Below are 22,776 nucleotides of genomic sequence, written 5' to 3'. Positions count from 1 at the left end.
AAATAATCAGAAGATTATTTCATTGAATAATCAATCTGTTGTTTAGTTTATAAAATCTGAAAAATGCTTATCACAGTTTCCCAGAGCTTCTTTTGTCCAACCAACAGTCTAAAACCCTTCATTTCATCAGAAAAGCAGCAAATCCTCACATTTAAGAAGCTGTAACCGACAAATGTTTGACATTTTGCTTGAAAAATGACTAAAACAATTAATAGCAACCAATTTTCTTTTGCCTAATCAATTAATTGTTACAGGTCTTGTTATCTCTTTGTTCCTAAAACTGACTTTTATTGAGGATTTCATTTTTTAAATGCTGTTTCTCAAGCTTGAACCTCTTCCATTCCCCTCTCCCTGCCACTGACCAGTTTTGGTCATTTTTTGCAGGTCAACAATATTTGCCACATAGAAGTGATATAGATCCATTTCAGATGCATCCCGGCACTCTGCGTCAGGTTGTTCTGGTCATAAATCTGTAATGAACTTTGTGTTTTGGTCAGGCACGTCTTACAGCTGGGCGATAAGGCTTATAAATAATATCTCAGTATGCCGCCATATACAATATATCCCTTGATATGCACGTCTCCTCTAAAATAACATATCATAACTTCTCAAATAGTTATGATCTTAAAGAACACTGTGCATGCATGTAATAAAATGAGGCTTTACTAATCTTGAAGGAAACTCTTGTGCCAGAGTTTGCTCCAAAACAACCGTTACATAAGAATAAAATCTAGTGTTAAATAATAAGTGAAATACAAAAATTTAAGTGTATAAGGAGAAAGAAACAGTGCCAAATAGAAATAACAATAGAAGTGTGGTAATTTATGTAGAAAATAAACTAAAATAGAAAAGGTTCAGTATCAGTGACATTAAAAGTCACACTGACAGTGATATTGAAATCTAATAAACACTAATATTGCTTCATATTTAATAATGTGCATAGATGAAACATGATAACATTGCACAAAATATAATGATTAAGTGGGTAAATGCAAACAATGGAACAGCTAGAACAGTCTGCCAAGTTCAGAAAATGACACCACTTTACTGTAATGCAACCTTTAAAACCAGGAAAAGACAACATGATATCATGAATCTAAGATGATATACTGCCTCATGTCACAATTCAATATCAATATAATATCAATACATTCCCCAGCCACAGCACACATTCAGTAAGGCCTTAGAGTGTGTGTTTAGGAGTGTTTGATTAGATTTGGTGCTGGATTTAACCATTTTTCATCGCTCAACAATTGATCAAAATGATCAGAAATCCCTCCAAAAACTACATGAAGCATCCAGAGAAATTCATGCTGTGATTTGGTGTCAAAAAACCTTTGACATTTCGGAGACCCGTGCACTGTCAGTATATCTAAGAAAGCCATCCGTCCTCTGAACACTGCAGGTCTCTGGTTTGTGGTTGCAAAGTTTCATGAGGCTGCGATCATCTTAGAGGTGATTTTATACAGAGAGGTCAAGTTTACAGAAATGGTCTCACTACAGTGGGGCCTAACACCGTCTCACATGATTACAACTGGGCTCATTGAATCCAGAAGAATCTCAGCTTTCCAGTCATGCCCACTTTATGCAATTACAATACTGTTCAGGGACCCCAGTATGCAGGAATATTCAAATAGAAGAGGCGAAAATAACACATTCATACTGCGTGGTTGAAAACTGCATGCTTTCTACCCAAAACTGCATGGGATCAGCATGACGTGGGCACGTCTGTCTCCATAGAAACCATTTTCATTTAGTTATCTTCAGATGAAAGTTCAAGGGATGCCTTTGAAAATGCTCAGTTTGCCAAAACGTGGCTTAGCATGATGTGGTTGGTACTAATGGATTTCTCAGGTCTTCTAGTTTCATGATATCTTCACTTTAGTTTTAGAACTTAAAACCTCTGAAAGATGGTGATGTCTGCAGGGGGAAAAAGGCGTCCCGGCCAAGTTTAAGAGGTTAAACTTTCCTGCCTTTCTAAGATTACATTTTGGAAACGTTAATGAAGAGCTGTGAGTTCTTTTTGTAGCCCGAAGATGCTGGATGCTGGAGAGATTCATGCAGGTGTTAAAGCTGTTTCTGTTGAGCTGGAGTTGCTGGAATTGGAGCGATTACATCAGATGAAACTAAAAGTTGCACCAGAGTCTGACACCCAAATCTCTGTGATCTGAGGGAGATGTTATGAAATGTGTTATCACAGGTCAGTCAGAGTTTAAACAGACTGTCTGTCTTATATTCAGTAGGAACATAATTGTAATTCGGCGCATTGGGCTTCACAGCGAAATAAAGACAGAAGATTCAATCAGATGAGATAAGAGAACTAGAGCAGAAACTGTAAACTGTCGGGGAAGTCACAGAGTTCACTTTTGTTTTTCTCTGCTGGGCCGACACCAGAGGGAAATATCTAAACCACTACTTGATGGATTACCATCAGACTTTGTACGGACATTAGTGTTACCCAGAGGATGGATTCTGAATCATTTTGAAGATACAATAACTTTTTGTCTTGTCTCGCCAACACAAACACTTTATTGGACTGTAACCAAATTTAAAAATACTTTTCTTCTGTCAGACAGATTTCCGTGATGTTTCACAGGATCTGAGAGTAGCAAAGTTGTCCATTTTTTTATCCATCAATTATTGTTTCTATTACAGTTTTTAGCCGCAGATGAGATAATTTTTTCGTGTCAGGAATAAGGGACAATAATTCAATAGTAAAATGAATAAATGAAGTCTGTGTGTCCAAGATATCGACAAAACTGCAATAAACATCGATGACCTCGGTTCCAAAACAGTTGGGACATTGTGTAAAATGTAAATAAAAAAAGAATGGAATGATTTGCAAAAACTTTTGTACATTTATTCAATTTAATATAGAAGCAAGAGAAGATAATTGATGTTCAGACTGATAGTTGTTTTTTTGCAAAAAGACACTCATTCTAATTTTGATGCCTGCAGCGTGCTTCAAAAATATTGGCGTGGGGACACATTTACAACCGTGAAACATCAGATTCTTCCTCCCACCAGCGGCGTTTCAGAAGCGATTCAGCAGTGAAGCCTTTTGCCCGCCTGATTATGTTTACTTGCTCAGATTTTGTCGCTTAGATCCTCTTTCCTTGCTCTTTGTGCTTCTACCATGTGGTTAAATAGCTTCTTTTCTGTCCGTCTTTATGATTCTGCACGAGGTCTTTTATTTTGAAAATTAACTAGATTCTCCCTGCCTTCTCTGTGTCTGACTTCCTGCCCGTTCGATCTGCTCTGTGCTAATTGGTGCGCCATCCTTCAAAAATAGACTCAGTGCATATTTGAAGTGGAGCGGAGCGGAGAGCCGCTGCAGGGACGCGCCGAGAACAGTTGCGATCAGCTCCGACTGATGTGGCGTTTAAGCCGTACGTGTTTGGGAATTGGGGACACTAATTTTTGAAGCTTTGAAAGTGAAATCTCTCTCTCTCTCTTGCCTGATATACGACTCTAGTTGCTGAACAGTTTTGAGTCTCTGTTGTCGCTTCATAATGCACCACACATTTCCAGCGTGAGGCGGGTCTGGACTGCAGGCAGGTCAGTCTTGTACCTGAACTCTTTCTTGCTGAAAAAGACGTCGTCTAGATGGCAGCACGTGTTGCTCCAAAAGCTGTACGTACATTTCAGCATTAATGAGGTCTTCACAGATGTTACAGTTACCCATGATGCCATGGACACTAACACAGATGCTGTCTTTTGAAGTTGATGCTGGTAACAATCTGGATGGTCCTTTTCCTCTTTATCCCAGAGGCCACAACATCCATGATTTCAGAAAATGACGTGAAATGTGGACTCGTCTGACCACATCACATGTTGCGTCAGTCCACCTCAGATGAGCTCGGGCCCAAAGAAGTCTGCAGCGTTTCTGGATGTTCATGATCATGATCATGGTAGAGTCTTAACTTTCATTTGTAGACGCTGCGACAAACTGTGTTTACTGACAACGGTTTTCCTTTATAGAATTATGTGGGTCTTTAATGCAGTTTTTTTTATGCAGTCACCCCTCAGGGGTCAAAGGTCAAAGGTTTTCAGCCTCGCCCCTAAGTGCAGATATTCCTCTGGTTTCACTGAAACTTTCATGATATTATGGATTGTAGATGCTGAAATCCATAAATCTCTGCAGTTTTGTGTTTAGAAAACTTCCAAGTTCTTAAACTGTTGGACTGTTTGCCCACACAGTTTTTCACAAAGTGGTGAACCTCACCCCTCACCTCCTTGCTGGTGAACAACTGAGCCTTTTGAGGATACCCCTTTAATACCTAATCATAATACTGTCTCCTGTTACCAATTAAACCTTTGGCCTGTGAAACTTTCCCAGTCTTTCGTTGCCTCTGTTCCAGCTTTTTATGAAACGTGCTGCAGGCATCAAATTCAGCATGAGTGTATATTTACAACAAAACGACCAAGTTTATCAGTTTGAACATTAAAAGTCTTGTAAGTCTGTAAGTCTTGCAGTGGTTTATTCTGTTTTTTATTTCCATTCAACTTAACCTCCCAACTTGTTTTTGGAATTTTAGTTTTATGATTTATTTAATTTCATTTTGTAATGATCATCATGCCCAGTTACACAACTGAAAATGCCTGTAGAGCTTGAGATCTGTGCCCGAACCTGACGCATCGCCGACCGGACCCGACATGTTCGGGTTGGGTCGGGCCTTATTTCTCACACATTTCACATTTTCCCCCTCAATTTAGTTTTTAACAGTTCCAATTCCATGCATGTGTTGTCCCCGTTTGGTGTGTAGAGGGAAAATGTTGTTAGGAAAATTATCGGGCTGTAATCGGGTTTGGGCTTAAATTCGCTAATGAGGGTCGGGTTCGGACAGGGCCTCAACGGGCTCAACTTTTCAGGCATGATTAAAGCGCTAAATGCCTGAAGCTGAAGCTGTCGCTCTTCGCTGGCACAGTCATTGTGCTTCGGAATAAAACACACATCTGTATTGTCACAAATTTACCCGCAACTCTGCCTCAAAATTTAGGGAATTACTACTTTTAAAGGTAACAGCTGCAGTAAAACTGTATTTCACACTATGATAGCTAAATGTTGCACTTGATCTGCGGTTCACATGTGTGCTGAACCGTGGTTGAGACTCATGGTGCAGCTGTAGACTTGCCATCTTCCTTCATAAATTGCTGTACATACATTTATTTCCTAATCTTGCTTGTTTGTCGTCTGCCTCTGGACTGAAAAAGAATTCATTAACTATTTTTACATCATGGAAATCAGTGACTGTGTTGCTTGAAGATACGTGTCACAGCTGCAGAGCCTTTACTTTCTTTGCCTCGGTGCACAAATTCAAACTTCTGTGCATGTTTAGATGTGTTTTTTCTTTTCTTTTTTTTTTAATCAGAGGTGGAGGCCGAGCCAGCGAGGCAGCCAGGCGAGCGCCCGTCGAAGCGTCGCTGTTTCTGGGAGTACCGGCGCGCCCGGGAGACGGCCACGAAGAAGAAACTGGGCGGAGACGTCCACTGGTCTCTGTCGTGGAGCTCCAGCACTCTACCCAGCACGCTGTACCGCCGAGAGGGTGAGAACACCGCAGTCCTGACTCACTGTCACAGAGCTGAAACAATGACACCATTCAGAGATCAATGAATGAACAAGAGAATTTATTGATGTTAATTTATTAGGTAAAACAAACTGTTTTCATGTAGACAGAGTAAGCAGTCTGTCAATCTGATGAACTGATTAGCTGCTAGTTGCAGCCGTCGTCGCAGAGAGGTGAAGCTGGAGATGAAAGTTTAAAGATCCGCTGAATGAGGAGCCTTTAAGCAGCAGGAGTTCATTAAAACGACATTCACACTGCAGCTCAAAGTGTCCCAATTTCTTTTCTCTCATGTGACACAAATCGGATCGGGACCCTCAGGCATGTGCCCTACATACAACTTTTATGTCAAATTCTGAATTTTTCAGCGTTTCCTTGATCAGCGAGTCTCGCGTCAGGCACATGTGGAGCTGAGCCTGACGCAGTCTGGCAGAAGAATCCAACATAATCCAGTTTATTAATGTCATACAGTGCAGTAGAATCACAAACTACTGCTTTTGGCCATCCTTTGAGGTTCAGTTCAACAGTTATTCTGTTTCTAATAAAGTCAGAGTCAAAGAAGTAAATGCCCAAATAAATAAATAAATAAATCTGGAACTTGAGATCAAACTGACTGTAAAAAATCTAGGTGGGACCGATTTTTATTTTTAGAGTTATTATCTTTCCTCAAAATTCAGTAATTCCAGTCTGCATTCTCTCCAGTAAGATGGTTTCTCTGCCTGTCGTGAGGAAAAGGATGGATGTCATTTAGGTTGGCGGCTGCTTCAGCCAATATCGGAGCCAAGTTATGCCGATACAGATCCGGCCAAACCGATTAATCAGCCTCTAAAAGCCTCTTACAGCTTTTCATTCAGATATTAATAGCCAAGCGTTAAGATAGTAACAAAATCTGCATATAAATTCATTTTTTAGAATTTAAATAAAAATAAAATTACATTATCCTAGAAAGTGCACATAATCATGTCAGATTAAGAGGTGCTTTAAAGGGACAGTTCACCCCAAAATCAAAAATACATATTTTTCCTCTGGTCTGTAGTGCTGTTTATCCATCTAGATTATTCTGGTGCAGGTTGCAGAGTTTTTGGAGACATCAGCTGTAGAGATGTCTGCCTTCTCTCCAGTATGACGGAACTAAATGACACTCGGTGTGTGGTGCTCACAGCACCAAAAAAAAGTTTTAAAAATTCAAAATCTTTCCAAAAATCATGACGCAGTTACTCAAGATAATCCACAGATCTGGTCGTGAGCAGCTTCATGTCAGAACTGCTTTCTTTCAAGTAGAAAGAAACAGACGGCCTTTGTCCTCACTTTGTAGCACATCTGATTCACAAACATCCCCCACTAGTTTCACCTTTCATTTTCAGGATATAAGTAATCTTCACCATAACATAACAGTTAGTCATGTCTCTCATCCATTGGCCCACCTGTGGCCTCTGAATGTTGCTCCATGATAAAGTGGTTAAACTCTTTTCTTGGAGTAAACACACATTCATAAGAATTAGCTGCTGCAGTATTACAGTTGAAAAAACTTAGATTACAGATGTTCGAGATGTTTCCTGATGATTATATGATTTTAGTGACCAAAATAATGACACTTATCAGCATTATTGCATTTTCTTTATAATGTGCTGAAAATGTTCAAAAAGCACAGATACACACATTGAAAAACATTCGCCAAGAACTTTGTCTGGAATTTTATTGTGTTTTATCGAGAAACCGGTCATCTTTTTATCCTTTTACATTTCAGTTCGTAACAAGAATTTTAAGACAAAGTTAAGTGAATCTGATCTGATTTTGTGACATTTTATCAATTAATCATGAGAACAAATGTTAGATTTAATTGCTAACAAACTTTTGAAGATTTTGGAGCTTGACAAGAATTTCAAGTGACATCGTTTGGTTGGAAAGCATAAATTTGGACTTAAAAAGAAAAGACTGAACCAAAGAGGATTTACGGTACTGAATTAATTCTGTGGTCCTTTGTCCAGGCAAAAAAGGGCGCCGCAAAGCTCGTAAGACAGATGCCAGCGACCTGACGCCGAACCCTCAGAAGCTCCACAACATCGGAGAGCAGCTGCAGAAGCTCAACGCCGCCATCGACGGCATGGGCCCGGTCAACGACCTTCCCGCCGTGGCTCGAGCCCGGTCCCGTAAAGAGAAGAACAAGCTGGCCTCCAGGTACCAGACTCCACTTACTGCCCTCCCACATCCTCTGCGCCGAGTCAGAGCCCAGGAGACTTTCCGTATCGATCGGTCAGGCGTGAGTGGGCATATTTTTTAGAGCGTTTTCAGTCTTTTGTGAAGCGTTTGCAGAAGAGAGTCCTGCAGGGCGCTGTGGTTTGGTATCTGCTGACAGCCCTCTGCCTCGTCAAGATCGGTTTTCAAATATGTGGTGCATTTAAATAGTTGACCTCCTAATGCTGTTTCTGGAGGACACGAAGAGAGAAGAATATGTTGAGAAAAACATCCAATTGTCGTGGAATTTAAGGCTCAGTTGATTTAACTTTATGGAAAATGGTCTTAATTCCATTGTCTTGCATTTTTATTTTGAAGTGTTTGGAAGCTTTACAACTCTTCCCCACTGGAACACAATGTACCCGATGGCCTTTTTAAAACCAAACCTCTGAGGGAAACCATATACAGTATATTGTATACACGCAAATGATTTAAAAATGTAGGTCGCGAGTGTAGTTTTGAGTTGATTGTCCCTGCTTAATGAGTTTACTTTGGGCAGGAAAATGACGGAATAAATTGAGGAAAGATGGAGGGAAGCGGAGGAAAACAACAGAAGAGATGAGACGGAGGGAGGCAGGATGAAAGGCTGAATGGGAGGAAATCAGGGCAGGATTGAGGAGGCAGACAAGGAGTTAGATGAGGAGGGAGAGGAGGGTCATAGAGAGTTCATCTGTGGAGAGGAGGAGGAGGGAGGTGGGGGGGCGGGAGTTTGAGGAAAGGACATTATTACAGGCTGTTTAAAGAGGAGAGGGACTCTGGGAATATCTTATTATTCCAAACATACTGTATATTAAACACAACACAAACACAACATCAGACAGACAGTTGCCGGGGGAAGGAGGGTGGATAGGAAGCGTACAGTTAAAGTCACAGAGTACATCACTCATTCTGTAGTGTGACTGAGTTCACGTTTTAATTTAATATGCAGACATTTCCTCTGAAGATTCACGTCTTTTTGTACTGTCGTACTTGTGGCAGCCTGAGAACAGATCAGAGTTTGCAGTGGGACTATCATAACCGCCTCCAGTCCCTTGAATCCTTTTCTCTCAATCTTGCCTAAAACAACCTGCCCGGGGCTTTCAGGCGGCGTTATGTTTTCTTCTGCCTCGTCCTGCCCCGCTGTGCTGTGATTGGCCACTACCTGTTTCCCAGGCCGTCCTTGTGATTACTAGATAGCTTTTTTTTGTAAAAGGATCTATATTCATGTAAACCATGACCTTTCCTAAAGTTAACCAAGTACTTTTCTTGTCTGCGTCTCACCAAACAGCGACTGAAAACTCAAAATAAGTTTCAAAAAATGAAAATAATCACACAGGACATGAACGCCAGTCTCCTGGGTGATGGTCGTAGCGGTGCTTGCCGGAACAGTCTCGGTGGGAAGAAATTCAAGTATCCAGTTCACAGGAATACAATCATTTTGGATAATGTGATTGGTTATCTTCTCACCGGGAGCAACGTGAGAAGATTGATATCATTTTAATCTCTGTGTGTTCAGTACAGAGCCTGGTTCAAGAGGACGTGTTTAGCTTAGCTTAGCTCACAGACTGGGAGTAGGTGGAAACCGGTCGCCATGGCGCCATCAGAGATGCCTCAAGCTGCTCAGAAGCTGTCGTGTAGACAAAACATGGATCGGCCTTTTCTTTCACTGCAATCTGCAAATGAACATCTAGTCCTACCATCACTGTGTGAAAAAGAAAAATCTCAGTCCAGTTCCCTTCTCCCGCGCGGTCCTTCGGCGGTGGAACGAGTTCCTGAACTCGACTCAGTCGAACTGAAGTGCTCATCTCTTTCTTTCATGAAAGTTGTTCTTCACCCTTATGTTAATGCACCTGCAGACTTGTGGCACTGCTGAGCTGAAGATTAGACAGAGCCTGGTTCAAGGAGTGAGCCACGAGCTCCTCCTCCACTGTGATTGGTCAGCTGGGTTAAAAACTGACAACCGTGGCTGTACTGTTTCACTAAAAGTTGAACATTATTCAACTCTTGGGAGCCAGAAAAAAACATTAAAAGCTAAATGTTCAGCCTAGAGCAGACACACAGGGGCTCGTCACACTGTGGGTGTTTGTAGCAGAGTGTAAATACGCAGCATTCCCATTGGAAACTGTTCAAAAAACAGAAAAACAAAATATCTCGGTGGACGTAGGGCCTCGACCTGTTGTTGCTGGATTGTTCCTCATTTGTATGCCACTCGGCCCAAATGAATAAATGTAAATGTACAGGAGATCTTGTGTATGTAGCATGCATAGAAATAGAAAACAATGGACCTTTTTTTTCACAGCTGCCATTTTGACATAAATAGCAGGGTAAACACAGGTGTCACCAATGATACTAATTGCGTGTTGGCGTCTCACGGGACACGATACGCGACAAGCACCTCAATCAGATTATTAGTAACACCTGTGTTTACCCTGGAGCTGCGTACTGACCAACAAACAGAACGCAGGTGACCGTACACGGTGTCTCAAATGTCTTGTCTTGTAGTGAAGTTGCACATTTTCTGAGCTTAAAAAAACCTTGATTCTTGGCTTGATTTCTTCTTCTTCTGTTATATTTCTGTTAGATTAGGCACTTAACTGTGGGTGGAACCAGTTTGCACATGTCAAAAAATTCTGATTAATTCTTTGGGGCGTGTAAATACACATTTTATTGGATCACGTTTTTTTCCATGTCAACAGTTAAGTTGGAGAAGCTCAGATAAGAGATCTGATTGACGACATATTTATGTAAACATAGCTAGAGCCTGTTTTGTAATTTCCTCCCTGCGACGTCCACGGAGACCCCACGTGCGCTCTGAGTCATTCTTCCCTCCCGGTTAGCTCTCATCACGCGAGGCCTGATCTCAAAAACAGGTAAAGCCCCGGGTGTGGATTCACCTCCCAAATATCTTATAGAGAAACCGCAGCGGCCATTTTCCAAACCCATCCGAGCACCAGAAGCTTTTAATTTGGTGAATATGTTTTTCCTACCTTCCAGGCAGCTGCTGGTTTCTTCTCTTTCGGCATGCCACTTAAATCAATTTGCAGCTGTAGGTAAACAGCATGTCTTCTCTGGGGCTATTTTTGGTTTTGAATTGAGAGCAGGGATCATTTCGAAAAAAAAACTCCATATTGACGGTGTGTTTAGGGGCTTGTGGGAAGGTAGGAAATTTAAAAACCTGTGGTACACGTTGGAACATCCTCTCAACTTTTATCAGTCCCATCCCCAAAATGATTAGGAACAGTTAAATAGCTGTGTGGTTGTCTACATCCTCCCCAAACCAGCAGCGACTGTGGTACAAATTGGGAAAATCGTGACTGAGGGCAACATTTCAGCATGCAAAAAAACAAAGGAGGAGTATTCTGTCCAACGCCGCTGGCCTGCAAAGTGTTGTTTCCTTAAGTTTCATTTAGCTGACTCACAGCTGCAGGAAAAAAGAAATTCTGTGCAAGCTGCAGAGAATAGTCCCCACGAGAGGCATTAATATTTAACATGCATTGATCGATTCATTCCCCGCTGCCGTTTCTCAGGCCCAAATAATCTGAAACCAGAGCGGCCGTTCTCGCTTCAAACTCTTGATGTCAAGTGGTGACTGGCGGAGTGGAGGGATGAGGGGAGGTTTCCAGTCAATCTGCCTCGCAGTTTGGAAGCACATCCTCCTCTCATCGCTCTCCAGCTGCTCTCAGTGTGAACCAGCAGACACACTAACAGGGTCGTGTGGCGAGTGGTAACACCGGAACAGACTTTCTTGTTCCAGAGGATGACGGTGCTCTCGTCTGCTCCGTTTCCAGGGCCTGCCGGCTGAAGAAGAAGGCCCAGCACGAAGCCAACAAGATCAAGCTGTGGGGGCTCAACCAGGAGTATGGTCAGTACAAACCACACATATAACCTCTGTTTTTATATGATTTAACTCCTGCTGAAGGATCACATTTCTCTTTCTGTATTGAAGAAAAAGTTTGCAGGACATCTAGCAGTGATCCTGAAGGACAGGGATGCTCAACTGGTGGCCTGTGGGCCAAGTCTGGCCCCTGAGACGGTGCCAGGTGGCCCTCCAATCATTTTTAATCAACAGTAGAAATAAATTATTATTGCCACCTCGTACTCAACTCAATTCAGTTTTATTTATATAGCACCTTTCATACAAACATGCAGCCCAAAGTGCTTCACCTAGCAAAATTAAAACAACAGACGGGAAACAAATAAAATCAAGCAAAGAATGTTAAAAATCCAAATAAACAAAAACAAATAAAAATACAACAGTAAAATTAAAGTTATTAGAATTAAGTAAAAGGAACACTGAGACAAAGAATAATATAAAATGATTGATGTTAAAATACCAAGATTATAACATTACTCCCAAATTAATAATTAAAAGCCAAACTAAAAAGATTCCTTACTTTCTTCTTAAAAATACAGAGAGAGCTTGTCGATCTAATGTCCAAAGTCAAAGAGTTCCACAGTTTAGGGGCATAAAAACAGAAGGAACTATTGCCAGTACGTCTGTGGGATACATAAGGAACACTGAGAAGAAAAGCAGTGGTGGACCTCAGTGATCCGGCTGGAACATAAAATGAAAGGAGATCCCTGATTTGTCAAAGCTTTAGAAACCAGCAAAAGAACTTTAAAATCAATTCTCAAGAGTAATGCAGAGTAATGTGATGATTTTCTTGGTTTTGGTTAAAACTCTGGCCGCAGAGGTAGTCCAGTACAAAGTGAATTGCATTAATCTAAACAGCTGAGAATTTCTGCATCCTTCTGAGTTAAAAAGGGTCTGATTTTAGCAATATTTCTAAGATTTCTAAGATGTTGTCATAATGAGAATTAACATTTTAATCTGAATCTAAAATCACTCCTAAATTTGTGATGCTTTTTCTAATCTGTCTGTTAAGATCACCGAGCATTGAGTGCAGTATTTCTCTTTCTGCGTTTGGTCCAGTTAAAAGGATCTCAGTTTTTTTCCTCATTTAGCTTTAAAAAGTTCTTGCTCATCCAAACATTAATGTCGGTGAGACAGACGATAAGTGTGTGTAGTGCAGTGGGATCATTCGGTGAGACGGAAATGTACAGCTGTGTGTCGTCGGCATTAAAATGGTCCAGTCCTAAACTGCTGTTTGCAAAGGCACCATCATGAGTCAAAACATGCGAGCTTCACCACAGTGTATAGTATGTAGCTGATAAATAACATTATCATTAATATTTCTTTATGAACTTGTCCCGGCCTCCTGTCAATTTGCAAAAGTGTCCCTGTGCAAAGCAAACTGAGTAACTGTACATGAGTTTGGACAGACATGGATGTTAAATACAACCTGACAGAGGCATGCAACAGCGAGACGGTAACTCTACTTTGTTTATATTTTTATTTTTTCCTGGAGCATTTCCACCGACGATGCAGCGTGTGTCTACAGGAAACTGGAAATCGCTCGTTGTAACTGAACTTCACTGCTCTGCTGTGTCCAGCATCAGTTATCATTATCATATCAAACTTTCGTTTTCCTGGTGTTTGACCAGCAGAGCTGCTTGTGCGTCTCTGCTGGTGCAGTTTACCTGTGGAAATGTGTTATTAACCGACTCTGAGTGTTATTGAGCTGTTTGTCTTTACGGCGCCCTGCTCGTTTTCCCAACTTAGAACCGCTTTCGCTCTCTTTCCCTCAAGGTTAATGTTATTTTTCATAAAAGTGTGTTATATTTCATCTGACGTTGGCGGCGGCGCTCTTATTTCAGACAACGCTGTGTGCCTCCAATGTAAAAAACCCTCACACTGAAAGAACAGGCTCCGTTGGAAGAGAGCACCCAGTTTTTCCTGAAATGTGTCTTATTTATACTTAAAGTTAAAGTATTTATAAATCAGGCATCTTCAGCAGACATTTAGCTGCTTTAAATGCTTTTCTCGTGGAGGGAGCCAAGTTTACACAATGTTTAAATGATTGATTGAATTTATTTTACACACAGCAGCAGTTATGATCATTGAGGATAAAATCACAACGAAACCTAATGGCTCATTTCCATTTTAGTCCTCCAACTTGCAGCGAATAACACACTCACAGCTGCAGAGTCGAAAAGCCGAGGTGTTTCAGCCCTGCTTTATAAGAAAAATAAAATAAAGATTAAGCTATTAAAAGACTGAAAAAACATCTTTTCAAGGCCGCTTTGAAGACGACCTGTTTAAGAAATCAGGTCACTGCAGAACGCTGATAACAACAAGATCACTGAAGAGCATGTAAACACACCGATTGAGGGGAAAAAACCTGAGAAGAGGTGACTTCACCTCATCCCTGATAATCAACACCTCTACTCTGCCAAATCTGTCAGCCCACTGCCTCCTCCTCCTCCTCCTCCTCCTCCTCCTCCTCCTCTGGTTCCCTTCGACTTCTTTAAATTCAACCCCAACCAGCGTCCAACTTCCTTTGTCCCTTTTTTTTCCTCCCATTTTTTAACATTCCAGTCATTCCTGATCCCGAACCGGCATTTCATTGCAGAGGCTTCAGTTGTGGCTCCCGCAAATTTTTGTCCTGTTGGCGGGGAGCCAAAACACACAGGGCTTAACCTCACACATCGCCTCCCTTCCTCTTTCCCTCCCTCCCCTCCCTCCTGTGACTCTTTCTCCTCTTTTTTTCCACTTGCTCTCTCTGTCCTCTTTCTCTCCATCACTGCATTTTGCATCTATACAAAACTCAATTTACATGCCTAGCAGCAGAGTCAACAGAAAACTTCAAACAAGTAGGAATTTGGCGCCGCGCCAGTGCCTCCTGATTTCAGTTACTGTGTGTGATAGAGATACAGAAAATAAAAAAGAAATCGTCAGACCCACCGAGGTCCTTCGCCCACATAAACATACTCCCCGCTGAGACGAGCGCCGGACTAAAGAGGCGTCAGATCCATCCGAGAATAATGTACTCTGACAGGAGGGGTGTCACGGCACCATCAGGTCACATGACCCCACCGAGGGGAGGGAGGAGCCAGAATCACAGAAGGTGCTGATGATTCACACCGTCAGCAGCAGAGATGAGCCTCAAGCAAATCTGTTTTTTTGGAGTGAGAAGAGACAGCTGATCTGGCATTAACGTGCAGTAGCTGCCACATTAGAAAAACACCCTGTAAGATGCTAGAAGTGTTTATTAAATGTATTTTGTTAGTTTTCTGCCTGCAAGGTACGTGATCTGATGTGGCTTGTGATTTTATTTATACGGCGCCAAATTCTAACAAAGTTTTTCAGGGCAGTTTCCAAACAATGCTCTTTATGAGCCAAATTGTTCCCACCAAAAACAGGCGAGAGGCGAGTGTGGCAAAGAGAATCAGAAAGCAGAACGAGAGAGGGAGGGAAAACATGCAGTGGCACTGTGCAACTTTCACTCAAAGATTCAAAGTCATAGTAATGGTAACTTACTGATTGTTACATCTGGCTTGATCGATTGATATAATTGGGTATCATCTGCGTAACAATGATGAATAATATTTCCTAAAGGGAGCATATATTAGGTAAATAGAATCGGTCCAAGCACAGAACCGTGTGGAACTCCACCGTGACCGACTTCAGTGCACAAAGAAGATTCATCATTGCCCAAACCAAGATCGACCTGATAAATAGGACTTAAACCAGTTTAGTGCTGTTCCCGTAATCCCAATTAAGTGTTCAGTTCTCAGTAATAGGATAACATGGTCAGTGGTACTGAACACAGCACTAAGATATAGCAAGACACGTACAGAAACAAGGCGGTTGTCTGACGCAAGCTGACGGTCTTTTGTAACTTCCACCAGTGCTGTTACCTCAAATACAGTTGTTTTGCAGAAAATTACACAACGGATTGGTGATCTTAGAGAGAAAGGGAAGATTAGATGCGCTCTATAGTTGGTTAAAACCTCTTTTTAACAAATATTTTCATTGTCAGTATAAAATCTGAAAAAATGTGAGGAATCACAGTTCCCCAGAGTCCACAATGACACCTTCAGTTGATTTTTTTTTGTGTGTGTAAACACTCCAGAGCAGAAGTGAAGCTGAGCGGAGGAGTTTGTGCTTATTTCATGAACTTTTACTACGAGCTGGGAGAAGTAGAGAACAGGTCAGTTTAGTCCCACTTCCTGCATTCCTGTAAGTTACTTTATGCTGTTTACAAGGTTTGCTATTAGACGGTAGGTCGGCTTAATTTATGTGAGTTATTCACGTTAAAATACCCTCTGCTTCTGGGAAAAATTCCATTCTAAAAGTTCTCACCACTTAGCGGCATCATCATGGAAAGGATCCCTGCAGAGAGAGTACGATGCTTTTTGTTTGACCTGAACAGAAACAGTCATTTTATCATCATAAAACACTTAATTCAAACTCGACAGAAACAAGATGAAACCGTATTTGCTCATCTTTCTACTGTTTCAGTAATCACCAGCTCAAATTTATTACCCTTACCCTTAATCCACAGAATTAGATGTGAAAATATTCTGGCTCTACGCTCCATTTCTCTGCCTGTGCTGCTTCTCTGATGTCCGTCCTCCCGCTCGCTCCTCTCAATATTTTCACATGTAGCCTGGGGAATCGGCAAGGGCTGGTGATTGTTGGAACAACGGCAAGACCAACCAACAAAGTGTTTGTCGGTTTTATTTTGTTTCTGTTGTGGTTAAATGAAGTTTGTTTAATGATGATAAAATTACCCTTTCTGTAAATGGAGTCTGGTGGCTTTGGCGAGAGCAACAAATCATCTGTTTCTCGTCAAACAAAAAAAAAAAAAAGGTCTCTCTCTGATAACATTATGAAAAGGATCATTGCAGATACTTGGATTAACAATCTGAGGCTGTCGGTGGCAAAAACAAGCACTTTTATTGGACGTACTTTAACGTTTCACAATTGCCCGTAAGGATTACATTGCAGTCTGACGGGACACCAAACTGTTGTCCACAATAGACACAGAAACATGGGAAAATAGGGTCCTGGTTGAAAAACACAAACATTTTTCAGAAATGTAGCAAGTTTCCACATTGGATGAGCTGGAGGCAAAGACAGTTTAAAGGTTTTTGACTTGGAAAAAAAAAAGAAGCCTGAAACGATTAATCTATTATCAGAATAGTTGAGGCCCAGTGTAGGAGCATGTTGCTGGGTTTTGCTGGAAGGAAGCCTGCTGGAGTCTGTTCACCGCCTTTCTAATGTTTCAGCCACAGCTTCCCCCCCCCATTACACTTTCACAACTGTTAGTTTTAACTGAAGTTTACTTTCGTTTTCTTGTACTTTCCCTTTTGCTCTTTAAAACAAACATCCCTTCCATCCCACAGGGATTTTGGGAAATATAATTTTTGAGAGATAAAATGCTGTGCGGAGCTACGGCTGGAAGAATTGTCCAATACCCAAAGTTGGCATTGAATTCTTTGTCAGAATGATCTTTTAAATCCTAATTTTGATCCTTTTTGAGTTTCTTATTTTGGCCACTTTGTGTTGAGACAGTGTTAAACATTGATTTGTTTTAATAGGTTTTAAAATAATTATGCCAATATTCTTCAGAGTGAGATATTGAAAAAATACACATTGTTTTTGTCTCAATCACCAGCCCTGCATGTAGTTTCTTGTCTATCGCTGTGGCTCTGCTCTCCACGCTGTCAGAGCACCTGCTTCGGCATCAGTTCTGTGCCCAGATTTAGTTTATTTGAGATGAAGATTTTTTTTTATTTCGCCTGTCGTTGCACAGAGAACTTGTTGGGTGCTCTGCTGCGGATCAAGGAGGTGATCCGACGGCGGGTGGAGAGCAGCGAGGAGGAGGACACGGACGAGCGAGGGATGACCAAGCGCCTGGAAGACATCCTCCGAGAGTCCAGCGGTGAGAGACGTAAACACACCAAGACCCCAGATCTTTAGGAAATACATACATTTTGTCCTGTTGTATGATAATTACAAACCTACTGGTAGAACGACTGATTGTGAGCTTCATTCAGATTCCATTTGAAGACTGGGAGGAACGCCTTGAGCCGGGGGGTCTGAGGTTCCTCCTGTAGTGCTGTTTATCCATCTAGATTTCTTTTTGTGTGAGTTGCAGAGTTTTGGAGATATCGGCTTTCTTCTCTCCAGTATAATGAGAGTAGGCGGCACTTGGTTTGTGGTGCTCAAAGCACCAAAAAACACATTTGAAAAACTCAAAACCAGCGTCTCCTTCCAAAAATCACAACCCTGTGACCAGTTTCATATAGGAACTACTTTCTTTTTTTTACTAGAAAGAAAGTAGTTTCTACATGAAACAACAAGATCTGTGGATAATGTTGAGTAACTGGGTCATGATTTCTGGGAAGAAACATTGCTTTTCAGCTTTTCAAATGTATTTTTTGGTGCATCTCTACGGCCAACACCTCTAAAACTCTGCAACTCACGGTTTAAATGGATAAATAGCACTGCAAGCCCGAGGAAAAACATGCATTTTTAATTTTGGGGGTGAGCTGTGAACCTTTAATAACCCAAAAACATTCTCAAACCTTTAATTGCACCAAATATCCCACGCTGTCAGCTAACCACATGCTGCAAGCAAACAACACTTCTAAAAGCAAACTTGAAAAACATTACCTGGTGGCTCACAACTTACTTGGTCTTGAGACTTTATTACTTTAATAATATCGGACCTCCTCCTCCTTTTTCCTTCTGGCTCCTCCATGGTTATCAACCTGCCTGCATGTCCATTGCTTCTTTTTCAAATATCTCATGTTCTTAATCTTTTCTTTATTTCATGTTTGTATTTCTTACCACTGATGCTCATTTTTGCTCTAGTTTATTTGGAACTGTGTGCAGCCCACTTAACTGAAATTGAACTTTATAATAAGGTTTATCACCAAGAGTCAAAAATATTTATATTCAAATTTCATAGTTAAGAACAAAGAAAGCAGCATTTTTTTTAGGTTTTGATGTCTGCACTCATAGTCATTGTATTTTTACCCTCATATTGTCTTTTTTTTTTTTTTCTGGTAAGGAGCTATTTCTGTCACGTCCTAATTTATCTCCATGACAACTGCAGGTCCTTTAGTTGCCGGGCGGACCAAAGACTTTGTGCAGAGGATTTTGGCGGCCAGCGCGGGCGGTCAGAACCAGCGCAAAGAGCCCCCGCAGGGAGATGATGAGGCGGCGGGCTAAACTCACCCAGCGTCCTCCCCCCTCCACCTCCTCCTCCTCCTCCTCCTCCTCCCTCTTCCACGCCTTCCCCTCCCAGCACCGCCGACCTGACCAAGCTTCTCTGCGCCGCCTCCACTCTCACGTTGTACACATTTGAGTAAGAGATGAAGAGGTGGAGATGCTGGGAAAGCGGAGGAAGGAGGAGGACGAGGAGGAGGAAGGAGGAGGAGGAAGGAGTAGCCTAAACAAAAATGGGAGTAAATTGCCACCCTGCTCCTGCTCCTCTCCTGTCGGCCCTCCAAACAAACAGCAGCCGTCTTCACCGCTCTGTCCCTGCAGGCTGCACCGCAACCACCACCAGGCCAGAGCTGCTGCTGCTGCTGCTGATGTCTCTGTGTTCTGTGTCTGTCTGTGTGTGTGCATGTGTGTGTGTGTGTGAGCGTGCGTGTGTGTGTGTGTGTGTGTGTTGGACATGTAACATACTGTATGAGCGTGTATAGTGTTCCTCTCTCCCTCTGTGTGCTGTATTTGTATCCCAGTGTGCCTATGAATAGACATTGCACTGTTTTGTAGATGGTCGTAGTTGCCGGCAGGGGCCCGGTAGTGAGCCGAGGGCGAGGGGGCATTTGAGGATAGAGGAAGTGCTAAAATAAGGAAGTGGGAGGAGCCCAGGCCTCGAAGACAAAGAGTTGGGTGTGTGTTTTTTTATGTTTGGCCGGGCTCCTATAGAAGCACTGCATACCATTCGGGTTGCATCGGCATCTGAAATGTCAGTAAATGTTGTGACACACAACAAGTGATGGAGTCCCGACGGCAGACCAGCTGTTGGTGGAAACAACAGCCTGTTTGTTGTGGAAAAGTCCTTGGAGCTTTAATACCCCCCTCCTCCCTCTTTAACACCCCATCAAAATGTAAGCAAAGTCAAAAACGAAAGAGAAAAACTGCACCTTAATTCAAACCGACCAAAGATAACTGATACTGCTGAACCACTCGGACACCAAAACCGCTCACTGCTGCCAACCATTAACACCATTGTTCTGTTTTGGGGGGACGTGAGGGAGAAGTGACTGAAACGTTTTGATTGTTGTCATGTTTACCCGCATGCATCCGCAAAGGATGACGTTACTGAACGGACTTTAATTCCCCCTCACTTAAATGCACTACTGTCATGGACCTGAGAGACCGACGCCGCTTCCTAACACACTGCGAGCGAGCGAACTCCAGCAGCAGCGCAGCTTGTGATTTCTCCCTCTGCAGATGTGTAATTAAGTTATTAAAGTCATTTTCTTAAGTGAGCCTCCTTTCTATAGAGTTGGGGACAGTTTACTCACTTGTAACTCCCAGCAACTCCTAGTTTTTCTTCCAAACTTCGTCCTTTTTGAGGTTATTCCTGTAAAAAGACTGCTGCGGATCATATAAATTGTGCCACTTCTCGACCTCGTTAATTAGTTTCTTGTCCTTAGGCCTTCTCCACCAACATGGAACCAGCCCTGTTACAGTTCAGGCGCCTAATTTTGAACAATTTCCACCAACGGTTAACTGGTTCAGAACCTAAAAAAGTTGCCCCAGCAGAAAATAATGCAGCATAAAATAATGCAGCAGCGATTCCCAAAGTGAGGGCTGCGGCCCACTGGTGGGCCATGAGGGCCCTGCCGGTGGGCCTTGAGAGGTCATGAAAATTAATCTAAATTTAGGAATATCTGGCCTATCTTAGCAGGTGTTACATCGTATTTGGTGACCTGTCACACCGTAATGTATTTTATATCGTTATTAGTCTTGTGTGTTGATCAGAGTTGTGATTAAACATTTCGGTGTCCTGCAGAAGATCTTTAGACCTCAAATTTGGCTGTGACATTCTTAAGTTTTCAAGCGGCTGCTCCACAGGTTGTGGTGCATTGTGCAGCGCCCTCTGTTGGTGGCATCCTAGATTACAAACTGGTTGAAATGCAGGCTGGTTTGCTGGATGGAAGGTTCCAACAATCTTGAACTGAACTTGGTTTAAAATGGCCCCTTACTGACTGCTTTGATGAGAGAAAACTGAAACATCGGCACCAATTTTGACCAAAGAAAATAGGTTGGAGGTGAAGTAAGTGTGAAAAAATTCGCTTAGCCTGTTCGCTGACACACGAAGCGGATTAAGACATCTTCATTGGGAGAAACAGAAACAATCTGATGTTCGCTCGCTTGTTCGCATCACTTCCAGTTAGGAAGCGGTGTTGCAGCTTATTATCTGGTCAGCCTTTTAGCTCTGCAGCCTGGTGCTCCTTTTGCTGATCTGCAGTGACTTTATTTTCACCCACAAAAAAAGGGAAGTGTCCTCAATGCCTTCCCCAAGCCCTCTCCTCAACCCCTGACCTGATTATGTAGCGCACCTTCCTGAATTGCAATGACAAATAGAGAAAAACACTTGTAGATCTAGAAAGCAAATAAGTTTGATTTGTTTTTCTTTTTTTTTATTATTATGATTTTGTTGTTATTTGGCAATGCCACAGCCCACACGGTGGGCGTCAGTCTTGAGAGTTTTGAAATCTGCCTTTTCTTCTGTGGTCTTTGCTGAAGCTGAAGACCAACCTGTCCAAGGTCTCTAAATGTTGTTGGACATAAAAAAAAATGTCAAGGACCCTTTGAATTGCACTGTGGTAAAAGCAACTAAGCACCTTTGAAGAGGGCTTCAGATCCTCCAAAAGAGAAAAAAAAAGACTCTTGGCACCTTTTGTCTAAAGATAGATATTGTTTGAGAGACTCGCTTCGTGAGCGACTGGTGGTCTCGGTTTGTTTCCGTATGGTGCTACTGTTCGCTGAAAAAAAATAAAAAGCAATGCAAACCTGAGCAGAGGCATCAGGCAGTAACTGCTGACTGGGTTTTGGCCTGCGAGCACGTACTGTTGTAATAGGCAGTTTGTTTGCATAATGACGCCTTTCTGAAGTGCCTGGAGCTGGAAGCCACAGGGACCTGTGTTATTATGCCTGATCTTAAACCCTATTACAAGGTAAAACGTAACCCATGACTACTGCTCCCAGCTTGGCCTCACTTGACTTTACTTAGTGGAAAAAAAAAACTGCAGGCCTGTGTTAGGTCCTGTCACGCATTCAGCCAAAAAAAGACAACCAAAATATTTTGCTTTTAGATTCAAACTTCTACATGGAAACAGTAGCTGGCACCGGTTTCTGTGAACATCATCTCTGGGAATTATAAGTGGAGGAGTGGCGTTTAGTTAAGCAATCCCCTTTTGTTTTTCAACCTTGATGAGCTCCCGCCTGGGCTGCGTTCCAAAGCTGCTGCTCTATAACGTACTGTTCCCCTCCTATGGAAACTCCATTTCCTGTCTCATCCAGGAGAGAGAGGAGCAGTTAACCTTAAACTCTTCACCTCCAGGAGATCTTTTTTTTTTTCTCCTGCTCATGTTGGAAACTGTGGATACATGAATCCAGAGCAGTTTTTTCTTGCTCCTGTTTGAGTTTCTGTTTCCTTTTCATTCTGGGAAACGTTGCCCACAGTCGTATGAGTACAGACATGTTCTGTAAACACAGGATTCCTGTCGTTCAGCTGGTGAACAGAGCTTTTAAAGGGAGAGTTCAGATTACTTGATGTGTGGTTAATATGAGGCACTTGTCCATAGATGGTGTGGCACTAGCATGGAAGCTAAACAATGAATGACTGGACGGGTTCAGCAACAAAATGTATTTTAGACCCTTGAAAAAGGTCCGCCTAAAAAAAAAATTGTATCCCTTTAAGTGTATGCTATATTTAGAATATTTTCACCCCTTTAACTTGCCATCAGACAGCCTTTTCTGACAGGAGAATGCTGTTAAAAGTCAAATATCGCTCTCTCCAAACCAACCAAACTTCACAGGCAAAATCAGTTATTTTACTTTGCAGAACACAGGAGTTTCTGGTCTTTAGTTACCTTGATCTGTTAGTTAGTTTAGTTA

General features: G+C 42.1%; 1 protein-coding gene across 6 annotated transcripts in view; it reads left to right on the top strand.

Moving 5' to 3' along the window:
• The window catches only part of LOC146329473 (uncharacterized), a 46,215-nt gene extending 23,767 nt beyond the window's left edge, over positions 1 to 22,448 (top strand). For 5 of the 6 annotated variants that reach the window (XM_084714743.1, XM_084714741.1, XM_084714740.1 and 2 more), the window contains 5 exons: positions 5,373 to 5,546; positions 7,553 to 7,742; positions 11,567 to 11,640; positions 17,441 to 17,569; positions 18,749 to 22,448. In XM_084714743.1, the coding sequence (XP_084570869.1) occupies positions 5,373 to 5,546; positions 7,553 to 7,742; positions 11,567 to 11,640; positions 17,441 to 17,569; positions 18,749 to 18,864 (683 nt within the window). In that variant the 3' untranslated portion in view covers positions 18,865 to 22,448. The remainder of the gene's footprint in view (positions 1 to 5,372; positions 5,547 to 7,552; positions 7,743 to 11,566; positions 11,641 to 17,440; positions 17,570 to 18,748) is intronic. The other variant, XM_084714744.1, reaches the window with a different exon arrangement.
• Positions 22,449 to 22,776: the final 328 nt, after the last annotated feature.

The sequence above is a fragment of the Lutjanus erythropterus genome, chromosome 3 (genome assembly GCF_056507025.1).
Source record: "Lutjanus erythropterus isolate fLutEry1 chromosome 3, fLutEry1.hap2, whole genome shotgun sequence".
Lineage (NCBI taxonomy): Eukaryota > Metazoa > Chordata > Actinopteri > Lutjaniformes > Lutjanidae > Lutjanus > Lutjanus erythropterus.
This window is presented reverse-complemented; position numbering and strand designations above follow the sequence as displayed.